Source organism: Panthera uncia, chromosome B1, assembly GCF_023721935.1.
Source record: "Panthera uncia isolate 11264 chromosome B1, Puncia_PCG_1.0, whole genome shotgun sequence".
Classification (NCBI taxonomy): domain Eukaryota; kingdom Metazoa; phylum Chordata; class Mammalia; order Carnivora; family Felidae; genus Panthera; species Panthera uncia.
The window spans coordinates 76,623,162-76,635,543 of NC_064811.1; the positions used below are offsets into that span (position 1 = coordinate 76,623,162).

The 12,382-nt window shown below is 36.9% G+C and overlaps 1 protein-coding gene across 5 annotated transcripts in view; it reads left to right on the plus strand.

The window, feature by feature from the left end:
• Window positions 1-12,382, plus strand: part of SMARCAD1 (SWI/SNF-related, matrix-associated actin-dependent regulator of chromatin, subfamily a, containing DEAD/H box 1) — a 78,040-nt gene that overhangs the window by 12,684 nt on the left and 52,974 nt on the right. For all 5 annotated transcript variants that reach the window (XM_049630881.1, XM_049630882.1, XM_049630883.1 and 2 more), the window contains exons 3-4: window positions 4,778-4,955; window positions 11,095-11,266. In XM_049630881.1, coding sequence (XP_049486838.1) covers window positions 4,778-4,955; window positions 11,095-11,266 — 350 coding nt within the window. The remainder of the gene's footprint in view (window positions 1-4,777; window positions 4,956-11,094; window positions 11,267-12,382) is intronic.

Genomic DNA, 12,382 nt, shown 5'->3' on the forward strand with positions numbered 1-12,382 from the left:
TTTTGGATAGGGGCACCTGGGTGGCTCAGTTGGTTAAGCATCCTACTTTGGCTCACGGTTCAGGAGTTCGAGCCTGGCATCTGGCTCTGTGCTGACAGCGTGAAGCCTGGAGCCCCCTTTGAGTTCTGGGTCTCCCTCTCTCTCTACCCCTCCCCCCTCCAAAGAAATGTTTTTGATAAAGCGGTAAAAACTGTAAATTTTGGTAAATCTCAGCTTAGCAATAGGTGTCTTTTGTTTTTAATGTTTATTTTTGAGAAAGAGTGTGCAAGCGGGAGTGGGGGAGGGGCGGAGAAAGAGGGGGAAGAGGTTCTGAAGCAGGCTAACCATGAGATCAAGACCTGAGCAACTGAGCCTCTCAGGTGCCCCAACAGTGAGTGTCTTTTTAATACTTTGTAAAACAAAATGTGAACCAGCCTTAGCTGCATCTTGAAGTATACAGTAATCCCTTTCTCAAGGGAAAACATTTGAACAGTTGCTTTCAGTTGTGAATTTAACTTCTCATTTTTTCACTGAATACCATATTTACTTAAAAGAATGACAAAATGTAGCTAAGCAGACTTACGTATTTCAGACATTTTCTCAGAGATGAACAGGGACACCAAGGAAAACAACTGGCAGCATTTACTGCTGGTGTTAAAATTCCAGTTTTCAAAGGAAAGTTCGGATTTTGGAAAACTAGCATATCCACAACTGTGAGTTTGACAGTCTCCAGATACTTGAAGATCAATGGTGATACTAATGAATTTAATTTTTTGATAAAATATGAAATGTGTCAACATTTGGAAGATCTACAATAATCAAGTGAACCAGTATTTTTCAAATCACCAATGCATTGGTGTTACAATGCACAGCACAGTGTTACAAAATAACACATTAAAGTGCAAGATAGACCAGTGGGTTTTAATGTAATAAGATGCAGAAGTTTATTCATATAGTTTCAGATTCCACATTGCAACTGGCCTTTAAAAAACTTCCACTTGTCAAATTTGGGTTTAGTATCAAGGAATATCCACAGTATTGTAAAAAGGCTATGAAAATACCCTTCCTAACTATATAACTGTGAGGCATGATTGTTTTCATAAACCTAAATAAAAACAGTAACTACAATAGATGAATTGCAGAAGCAGATAGAATCTGTCTTATTTTAAACCAAAGATTTTTACAAATGTGAAACAGTGGCATTCTTAGTAAATTTGGGGAGAGGAGTGGCATGAGGGGATGTAGTTTTCATAATAATATTTGTTATTATGTAAACAGTTTAATAAGTAAAGTTTCTCAGTTTCTGCTTTCCAGTACGGTAGTATCTTAGATGTAACCAGCATAAGCAAGAGTTCTTTCCGGTCCTCAGTTTTTAAGAGTGCAAAAGGGGTTCTGCAGTTTGAGAAATGCTGTTGTATTGTAACTTTCCCTTATCCTCTATATTATCAAACTACCTCTTCTTTTTTTGTTTTTGTTTTTTTTTTTTTAGTGTTTTTTTTTTTTTTTTAATGTTTATTTATTTTGAGAGAGAGAGAGAAAGAGACAGAACGTGAGCAGGGAAGGGGCAGAGAGAGAAAGAGACACAGAATCTGAAGGAGGCTCCAGGCTTTGAGCCATCAGCACAAAGCCTGACACAGGCTCAAACCCATGCGCAAGATTATGACCTGAACTGAAGTCGGACGCCCAACTGACTGAGCCACCCAGACACCCCTCAAACTACCTCTTCTGTTAGTCACTTACTATTTGGGCTGTGGGCATGCCACTTGGTTCAAAGCAGTGTACATGTTTAATGTATATTTTTATACATAGGTATATGTATATGTATAACATATCCTACACAATGTATGTTGTATACGTAGAGTATAGTGTGCATATTTTTATGATATATGTACATAACCACTGAGAGCTCTAAGTGATTGCATATGTGATAGAGAGTAAGCCAAACTTCTTTTATTTTTTTTTCTTGTTAAGCATCAGTAAGCATATTAAGCATTAGTTTTGTATGTTTATTTATTTATTTATTTTGAGAGAGAGAATGCGTACCGTGCTCGAGCAGGGGAGGGGCAGAGAGGGGGGGAGACAGGAGAAAAAGAATCCCAAGTTGCCTCCATGCCAAATGTGGAGCCCGACACAGGGCTTGATCCCACAACTGTGAGATTGTGACCTGAGGCGCAGTCAAGAGTGGGATGCTTAACCAACAGAGCCACCCAGGCACCCCCAAGCATTAGTTTTAAAAATTGATATATCTTCATTGTATATTTTGTATTATAATATATGTAAAATAAGGGGAGAAAACCAAAGATGAATATGTAATCAAGTTCACGAAACTCTAGTTCTTCTAATACTCATGAATAGATTTGTTTAGCCCTGCCCCCTCAGGCATTTAGGCATTTAAGTAGCTAATTTTGAAAAGATTATTATTCATATTGAATAAAGAGACTGAAAAACAGACATTCCAAATCATTTTGCCTTAGCCTTTTGAAAGACAGCACTGTTTGGGCGCCTGGGTGGCTCAGTCGGTTAAGCGGCCGACTTCGGCTCAGGTCATGATCTCGTGGTCCGTGGGTTCGAGCCCTGCGTCGGGCTCTGTGCTGACAGCTCAGAGCCTGGAGCCTGTTTCAGATTCTGTGTCTCCCTCTCTCTGACCCTCCCCCGTTCATGCTCTGTCTCTCTCTGTCTCAAAAATAAAATTTTAAAAAGTTAAAAAAAAGAAAGCACCGTTTAATATATTTAGCTTTAGGTCAAATTTTTGATACAGTAGACATCTAGTTTTTAATTTAATGTATGATTTGTGATATATCAGGAACACTTTGTAAAAGCAGAGTCCATAGTATGCTTATACTTATTCTATAGGAGTTGGGCTGTAATCACTGTTAACATAATTATCAGAATTTGTAAGTGTCTTCATGTTTATGGCAGTTAATGTAGCTGTAATTTGTTCCAGTGCAGTTCTTCATCCAGGTTCTTCACTCAACATTTGTAAAATTGTTGTTTTGGAAACAACGTAACTCGTTTATCAGTAGTGTTGATAAGACTTCATTGTGCTATGTAAAAGAAATTTGTTTTAGTGCCCTACAGGTGAATAGTAGTCATGTAGGCCTTGGTTAATGTTACTTACAAATATGGCTTATGAGCTTCATTACAATGATTACTACCATTTTGTGACAGGTATTGGGGATGGCCTGAGTATTAAGAGTACAAGGATTTGGACCTTTAGGCATGGATTTCAGATTTGCTCCTTATCTTTTATGACTTTGGACAAATTGTTTTCTCTATACTTACTTTATCTGTAAAATGGTGATATAGTATGTGCCCTCAAGATTACTGTGATGATTAAAAATGTTTATGCATCACTTGAGGACTTGATACTGACCTAGAAAGTAGTTAATGGCAGTGATTGTTTTTCAAATTGATACCTTTGAGCTAAAAATTCATCTGGTCATTGCTTTGTAAAATCTATTCACTAGACCAAGACATTGACTACTTTAATATGAATTTCTTAAATCTGATCTTTTCCTTCTCAAATATGTAAGGGAGAATCGTGGTTTTGCTAAGAGAAGAGAGAATAATTTTGGAACTCAAATATTAAGGAGGAAAGACCTTGGTAAAATATTTTACTCACCTATTTGGAAGGATGCCAGCTTTTTTTAGCTTGTGACAAGTGCCATAACAAATTACCATACTAGGTGGCTTAACCAACACACATTTATCTTGTTACACATCTGGGGGCTGTAAGCCTGGGATCAAGGTTGTTGGTGGGTTTGGTTTCTTTTGAGGACTTTTGCCATGGCTTGCAAATGGCCACCTTCGCACTGTGTTCCCACATGGCCTTCCCTTCACGTATACATCTTTTGTGTCTGTCTCTTCTTGTAAGATATCAGTCATACTGAATTAGGATGCCCACCCAGACAACCTCATTTTAATTTAATCTCTCTGAAGACCCTATCTCCAAATATGTTACATTCTGAGGTAGTGGGGTTTGCAACTTAAACTTAATAATCTTGGAGGGGCCATAATTCAACATTTGTGTAAGAAGTAATGTTTATTGAAAACAAGCTATATGCCAATGACAAAACTAAATGCTGAATATGTATTTTCTGATTTTATATTCACATTAACCCTGTGATTATTAGCATCTCTGCAGGTGAGGACACTGAGGTTTGGAGTGACTGATTACATAACTTGGCTAAGAGGATTGAAATCCAAGTCTTTTAGGCTGTAGCGTCTGTGGTCATTTAGGCGAAAACTGGATAGTAGGAAATAAAAGCACAGAGAGAAAAAGATGAGACTATAAAGCACAAACCTCTCTTTTGCAGTTTTTACTAGGGCCTTGAAAGTGAATTAACCTGTGAAATGGGAAATCATTTAACATCAGCCCTGGATGACTATTAATTTTTTCTTTAAAAACTCGTAGGGGGACGCATGGGTGGCCCAGTTGGTTGAACGTCTGACTCTTGATTTCAGCTCAGGTCATGACCTCAGGGTTCAGTTCCTGAGAACGAGCCCTGCATCGGACTCTGCGCTGACAGCGCGGAGCTTACTTGGGGATTCCCTTTCTCCCTTTCTCTCTCGCTCTCGCTCTCTCTGCCCCTCCCTGCTCATGCTCTTTTTCTCTCCCTTTCAAAATAAAATAAGTGAAACATTTAAAAAATAATAAAAATAAAAACTGGTAGGAATTTTTGGCTTTGGAATGGAAACTGTGAACAGAGTTAGAGATTTTTAGCACATGATTATAATTACCAAAAACACATTTATTTTCAAGTTGCTCAAAATGCTTTTCTCCTTTTTTTCTTTACAGAAGATTCTAGTGTTCCAGAAGCTACAGAAAATGAAAGAAAAGCTGGTATATCCTATTTCAAGAATCAAAGGGGAATACAGTATATTGATCTGTCTTCTGATAGTGAAGATGCCGTGTCTCCAAATTGTTCCAGTACAGTTCAAGAGAGAAAGTTCAACAAAGACACAGTGATTATAGTGTAAGCAGCTCAATAGATTGGTTATATTTGTCTATGTAAGAGGATTTTCAAGAAAAAATTGTTTAATTTGAAAATTACCTTGGTGACTTCTCTCTTTTCTTTGTTTTTTTTGCCTTTTCCCTATTACATCTTTGTTATTTTTCCCTGACTTAGAGCTATAGAGAGGTACTGTGTATGTGTATGGGCATGCACACACAGCATATGCTTCTGGATAACAGTCATTTTCAGTAAAAAGGTTAGTGAGAGGAAGTAACTTTTTTTAGCCCTCCATAGATAGGGAAATTATTTTAACATGTACCTTTGATCATCTATAACTGCTTTATGATCTGTTCTTGAGTCTCAGAGTCAAATCATTTTAACATAAAAATTAAATTACATTCTGTGGAGTAGCACGGAGCTTATATTATAGTCAGGTAGAAAGATAATAAACAAACAATATAGTATGCCAAATAATAAATATTATGGCCAAAAGGGAAGGAAAATAATGGAGCTCAGGGTCAGGGATAGGAGTGTGGTTTCTAAAGAACACAGTTGGAAAAAAGCTTTATTGAGAAGATAATGCTTGAGTAAAGACCCGAAGGGGGTAAGAAAGTGTGAACTATCTGGATATGACGGTGGAAGGAAGGGCGGAGTATTCTAGTCATTGAAAGTAACTTGTTCAGTGACCCTGAAGTGGTATTATGCCCAACGTTTCTAAGGAAACAAATGATAGAGAGTGAAAGACATAATGTCACAAGGTAAGCAGCAGGGTAGAAGAGGGATTTAATGGTATTAAGCCCATAGACTATTTAGCTTTTATTCTGAATGAGGTAGGAAGCTAATGGAGTGTAGTGATAAGAGGAGTAAAATTATCTCACTCACTTGTTTAAAAAGGTCTTTGAGGCTGTAGGGGAGCAGTGTAGAAGTATGGATACTGTTGTTATAACCCAGGCAAGAAATGATGGACACTTAGCCTGGGCTACTCCTTGTGGGGATGATTAGACGGGGTTAGATTCTACATATGCTTTGAAGGTAGAGCAGAGAGGTTTTATTGTTGATACTGGGTGGGAAAAGGGAGTCAAACATGACCCTGAGATTGGCCTAAGCAACTGGAAGGACTGTTACTAATAGCTGAGATATGGAAGACAAGTTTTGAGTGTGATAGGGGGAGCTCCTTTTGAAGGCAAGAGTGGCAGTTCAGTCTTGCACATGCTGTGATTGAGAAGACTCTTAGACATCTAGGCAGGAGATGTTAAGTAGGCAATTGGATTTGTGACATTTGAGTTCTGGGGGGAGGTCTGGGTAGCATCTAAATTTAGGAATTGTGAGAATATAGATCTGATATTTAAAGTCATATGATAAAATGAAATCACCAGGGGACACTAATATAGCTGGAAAAAAGAAGATCTCTTGGTTGAGGGACTCAGGTCAGGGGAACTTGGGATTTTAGGAACAGAGAAATGGGAAGAAATCTGGAGAGGTTCTAAGAAGGAATAGTTGTTGAGGTAAGAGAAAGGTCAAAAGATTGTGTGATCAGAAGCTAAGTGAAGAAAATGTTGCAAGGAGCGAGAGATTGGGACTGCCTATGGCTGATGAGAAGATGAGAATTTCCTCTTAAAATGAATTTATTGTAAGCTATGATGAGTATGCCTTTCTCCTGAAATTCACTCTGAAATAAAAAATAGTGAAGATAAATAGTGAAGATCTTGCGTGGTTAAATGTATTAGATTCACATGTACTTGCTAAGAACAAGGTTATTCTCTTAAATTACAAAAGTAGAATTTCAAATGCAGAAATACCAGTTAACATTGGCACAGTATAGTTATCTAATGTACAGTGCATATTTAAATTTTACCTGTTAATCCCAGGTAAATGTCCTTTATAGTAGCGGTATTACAAAGTCCTGGTTTGTAAATAAAGAATGTGCCCTAGAATGTAAATCACTGTACAGTTCCTTTGCCAGGAGGTTGTATAAGGAAAAATCAGCTGGATTAAGCAATATGCTTAGTAATGTTATTTGTTTTACCTTCTCATATAAATTCCTTATCCTGTCATTGATGGATAACAAAGTGTGAGTTTAAGAACTAGCGGTCAATCCTTGGACCATATTTTAAATAGTACTTTATAGTAATTTTCCCTCAGTGTCATGTTGAATTTTTTTACCTAGTATCATACCTCTTTAGTCTCATTGAATCTGAAACAGTTTCTCAGCCTTTTTGTTTGTTTGTTTCTCATGTTACTGGCCTTTGAAAGTAAGAGGCCATTTTTTTTTAAGGATGTTTCTCAATTTCTACTTAACCTGATTTTCTTCATGATTAAATTTAGGTTAAGTGGCAGGAACGCTACATAAATGATTTTGTGGCCTCAGTGTGTCATGTTTCAAGGCACAGTGATAGTGATTTGTCTCTTTATTGGGGAAGTATACTTGGATCACTCAGAACCCTGCCAGGTTTCACCTCTATAGTTACCATTTTCCCCTTTACAGTGATTAATCTATGGGCAGATCCTTTGAGACTAGCTAACGATCTTATTCCTTAGCAGACCTTCACTCAGTAGTTACAGTATTTATTGATGATTCTAACCTGAATCAGTTATTATACTGATAATTGCAAATTGCTGGTTATTTTAACTAGCATTTCAGATTTTTTACTTTCATTATTTGGTATTCTAATAGAATGTGTGTTTTTCAATCAGGTTTTTAATCAGACTTTTTTTTTAAGTTTATTTATTTATTTTGAGAGGAGAGAGAGGGAGAGAATCCCAAACAGTGCAGAGCCTGATGTGGGGCTTGAAGTCATGAACCATGAGGTCATGACCTGAGCCGAAATCAAGAGTTGGATGCTTAACCGACTGAGCCACCCAGGCTCCCCTTAATGATACCTTTAATTCTACTCTACCATTATAAGCCTCTTCCTTGTCTCCTTCTATATTTCCTTTTGTGAGTATGAGAACTCTGCCTTCTTACAATAGCAGTTTATTTCTTAATTGGTTCAATTATCCAGTATACATAAGATAGTTTCAGAATTGCTGTAATCCTACCACTTGGCCATTATAAGCCTATTAAGTAGAGTTCAGAATTTGTTTACAAGTTTTATTTTGTCTTTAGATTGAAGGCATATGATCAGAGTACTTGGATGACTTATTTAATGTTTTCTGTGTGTCAAGGCTAAAGAAAAGCCTTCTTTAGAAATTAAGGATAAGTGGAGAGGTAAAGGAAAATCACAAGTACTAATGTTCCAGAACCCATGGGTATGGGGCTAGATTTTCAGAGATGTGTCAACAGTGGATGAGACTACAGAGGAATAGATAACCAATGAAAGATTTTTATTACATTTGACATTTTAGAGGATATTATTGCCCTCATAAGAACAATTTCATTGAAATGATGGGGCAGGTGCATCTGGGTGGCTCAGTCTGTTAGGCGTCCGACTTCAGCTCAGGTCATGATCTCACAGTTTGTGGGTTCAAGCCCTGCGTTGGGCTCTGTGCTGACAGCTCAGAGCCCGGAGCCTGCTTCGGATTCCGTGTCTCCCTCTCTCTCTGCTCCTCCCCCACTCATGCTTGCTTGCTCTCTCTCGCTCTCTCACTCTCACTCTCAAAAATAAATAAAGCCTAAAAGAAATTTTTTTTTTAAATAAAAAAAGAAATGGTGGGGCAGAAGGTAGTAAAACATTGAGATGAGAACTATATAGGAAATGAGCAAGTAGAAAATCAGTTTTATAAAATTTGTGGAGGAAAGGAGAATTTGCTTATTTCTTACGTTTTTTGTTTTTTTTTTTTTTTAATTTATTTTTGAGAGAGAGCGAGAGTGTGCACACATACGAGTCGGGGAGGAGCAGAGAGAGAAAGAGAAAGAGACACAGAATTGGAAGCAAGCTCCAGGCTCTGGGCTGTCAGCACAGAGCCCGATGCAGGGCTCGATCCCACAAACCTTGAGATCATGACCTGAGCCAAAGTCGGATGCTTAACTGATAGCCATCCGGGCACCCTGAGAATTTGCTTATTTCAGTGCTGTGTCCACAGTTCTAGAACTCTTGGTACATTGAATTAATTAATTCAGTCTTGAGCCCATTGTAGGCTTGGGAGGAAGAGCTTAGGGAGAGAGAAGAGATTGAGGAAAGAAGACAGTAGATAGTTGAAACAAGGTACTGTAGGAAGTAGAAAGGGCTAGAATCCCTTAGCACTGAGAGGGGACTTTATCTTCAGCAGAAGGGAAGAACTTGATCTGAGACCAGATAAAAGGACACAAACTCTTGTTTTTGTAGATTTTTTTTCCTTTAGTTTTAAATCTTTTAGGCATATAAGAAAATAAAATAATGGACAGTGAACACCCATATACTTACCACCTAGACTTAACATTTGTTAACATTTTTCCTTGTTTGTTTCATTGTTTCATCTATTATTACTGACCTAGAGTTTTTTTAAATTATGGACATCCCAACATTTCTACCCTTACTAATAATACTTGGTGATACATCTTCCTCCTCCTGAAAATCCAGTACTGCTATCAATGAAAAATTCTCCAGTATCTTCTAATTCCCAGTTTATATTCATGTATTTTATAGCTGCTTTTTCAAACCAGGATCCAAACAAGGAGAATCCACTGCATTCGAATGTTAAAACTCCTGACTTTTCTTTTGATCTTGAACAGTCCTCTTCCCTCTTTTTAAATGATTTTAACTTAGTGAAGAAGAGGCTTTTCTTAGAGAAAACAGATTTTTCTGATTGTTTCCTCATGATGGTATTGAATTTATTCCTCTCTTGCTTTTATTTCCTATGAACTGCATGTTAAATCCAAGGCATGTTAAGATTCGTAGGCAACATAAATACTACTTCAAAAGGCACGTGAGTTTGTCTCACCAAATAGTGGTGAATCCAATCATTAGGTGAAGGTAATGGCTGGCAGAATAAGAACCTTTGAAAGTGGTTATCCAGGGCAGAAATTGTGAGAAGATTACAACCTGAATTTTCTCACTGAACTAGGTGGCAGAATCAGGAAATGTGACTGTAGTAAGGCAGAATGAGAATTCAAAGTTTAGTACATTCAGAATGAGGGGTGTGGGTGTCATGGAAAGGGAGAGCCATGTAATCACCTTCAAATATTGAAGGACAGGCATTAGTTACAAAGGAAGTGATTTATTTTACCTAGTTACTTTTCTCAGAGCATTTTCTCAGAGCAGGATCAAGATGTCAGCCTAGAAGCTTGTTAAAGTATATATTCCTGGTCCTTGGGGATCTGCCTTTAAATGTTTTGGGGGACTCTCAGGCAAAACTAGTGTCCTGACCAGGACAACTGAACTAATAGGAGTAGGTAACAGTGAAGTTACTAAAACACAGATTCTGGATATGTTTCCAAGTACAGAATTAGCTGCATAGCAAAGTCATGTATTCTCTGACACTAGGAATGTTCTTAACTAAATTCCCACCTTCCTTTCTCTGATCTTTATAACCTTTATCCACTTGATATACTTCTACCTTCAGATCTCCAGAATGGCCATCATGGTAGAAAACCAGCATTTCAAAATGAGATTTTTGTTAGTTTGGGAGATGGATGAGTAAAATTTGGCCCCAAATGTCTTTTATATAGGGTAAACATATAAATTAAGATGGAATGAGATTAAAGTTAGTTGTTATAAAATAAAACCTCACATGGAATAAATGCTCCTTGTCTGAAGACATGTTTTGTTCTTGGCAGAGATTCTGGTACTGAATGGGACCATTATGATTTTAATACTTAGATTCTGATCACCTAGGTAGGCCATGAAAGTTCTTTTATCTTTGTGTTAGTGTAGGCTTTATAATTTCTCAAGAACAACTTGACAATGCTGGTCTGATAATAGAGTATAGGTGAAAAAAGAATAGGAAAGAGAAAGTGGACATGAAATACATGTTTGTGTATCTTAAAATAAATACCAGGTATCTTATTGTTCTTTTCCATCCCAGCCCAGATAATATGAAGATCTTTAGGAAGTATGCTGACTCTGGGAATGTAGGTTTATATATACGGTATAACCATACTGAAATGGAAAAATTTCTTTTAATCTTTGACAAGGATAGATTGCATTCTGATTGAAAAGAACTGTATTACATATATATGTATATGATTGTAATAACAATAATCCATTAAAATATTGTTTTTTTCCTCTGAAAATATTTTTAGTTCTGAGCCATCTGAAGATGAAGAGTCCCAGGGCCTTCCTACCATGGCAGGTAGACATAATGATGATATTTCAGAAATGGAAGACTTTTCGGAATTGGAAGACCTTAAAGATGCTAAACTTCAGACCTTGAAGGAACTTTTCCCACAAAGAAGTGACAGTGACTTACTTAAGGTTATATACCCTTTTATAGTAATTTGTTATTATAGCTATAATAATGTTGTATTTCCCTTGTATCTAGTACTGTATTTAGAGGATAGTCTTTTTTTAAGATATGTTTGAGATAATTTTTATTTTATGTAATAATGGAAGTAAAATGCCAGAGATTTTCTTGTAGGGAGTCTTAACTTTTTAAATAGGTAAGGTTATTCGCCTATAAATGATATAATAAGTTGTGTTTCCCTTAATAGCTAACATAGCTTGTGAAATTTTGTTTTGAGTTTAAATGGTTCTAAAGTAGAGACTTCCCCCATCTCCCACTAGAAACTATCAGAAATGACAGCAGGCTTTTTTTTTTTTTTTTGTCATCATAATGACAAAGGGTTGGCTATTGACATTTAGTGCCATGGGGCCAGGAACACTAAACACCCTCTGTATGCAGGATGATCCTACATAACAAAAGAATTATCTCACCAATAGCACCCTTGCTGGGAAACATTGACCCATGTAGAAACAAAATACGTGGCTATATTTGGATTATAATAGGCAGCTCGTTACAAGGGCACATAAAAATTGATCATCAATTAAATTTCAGGTAGAGAATAAATCTCGGAAGATTACTAGTAAATCGTTTATTCCTAGCTCTGTCACTTATTAGTTAAATGACCGTAAGGGGATCATTTAATTGCAAGTTTATATGTTTTTCACCTTTTTATCTGTCATCACCACTGTCTCCAGTCTGAACCTCAGGAGTTTCCATATCTGTATGGGGTAGGCAGGTAACTTTGAGGTGATAGACACCAGCATATTATAGAGTATACGCTCTTTCTCAAACGGGTAGGTACTCTCTAGCACCACCGTGATATGGCTGTGTGATATCAGTGATAGCCCATTTTTTATCAGGTATTCAGATTTTCCAAATAAAGTCAAAATGCTGGATTTTTTTTTTTATTGTTGATCAGTTTAATAGCATTCTTGGGATATAGTTTAAGTGTCATAAAGATCACCTATTTAAAGTGTGTCATTTAGTGGTTTTTAGTGTACCTGCAAAGTTGTGGAATTGTCACTGTAATCTAATTTTAGAACATTTATATTTCTAAAAAGAAACTCTGTAGTCCTTAACAATCACTC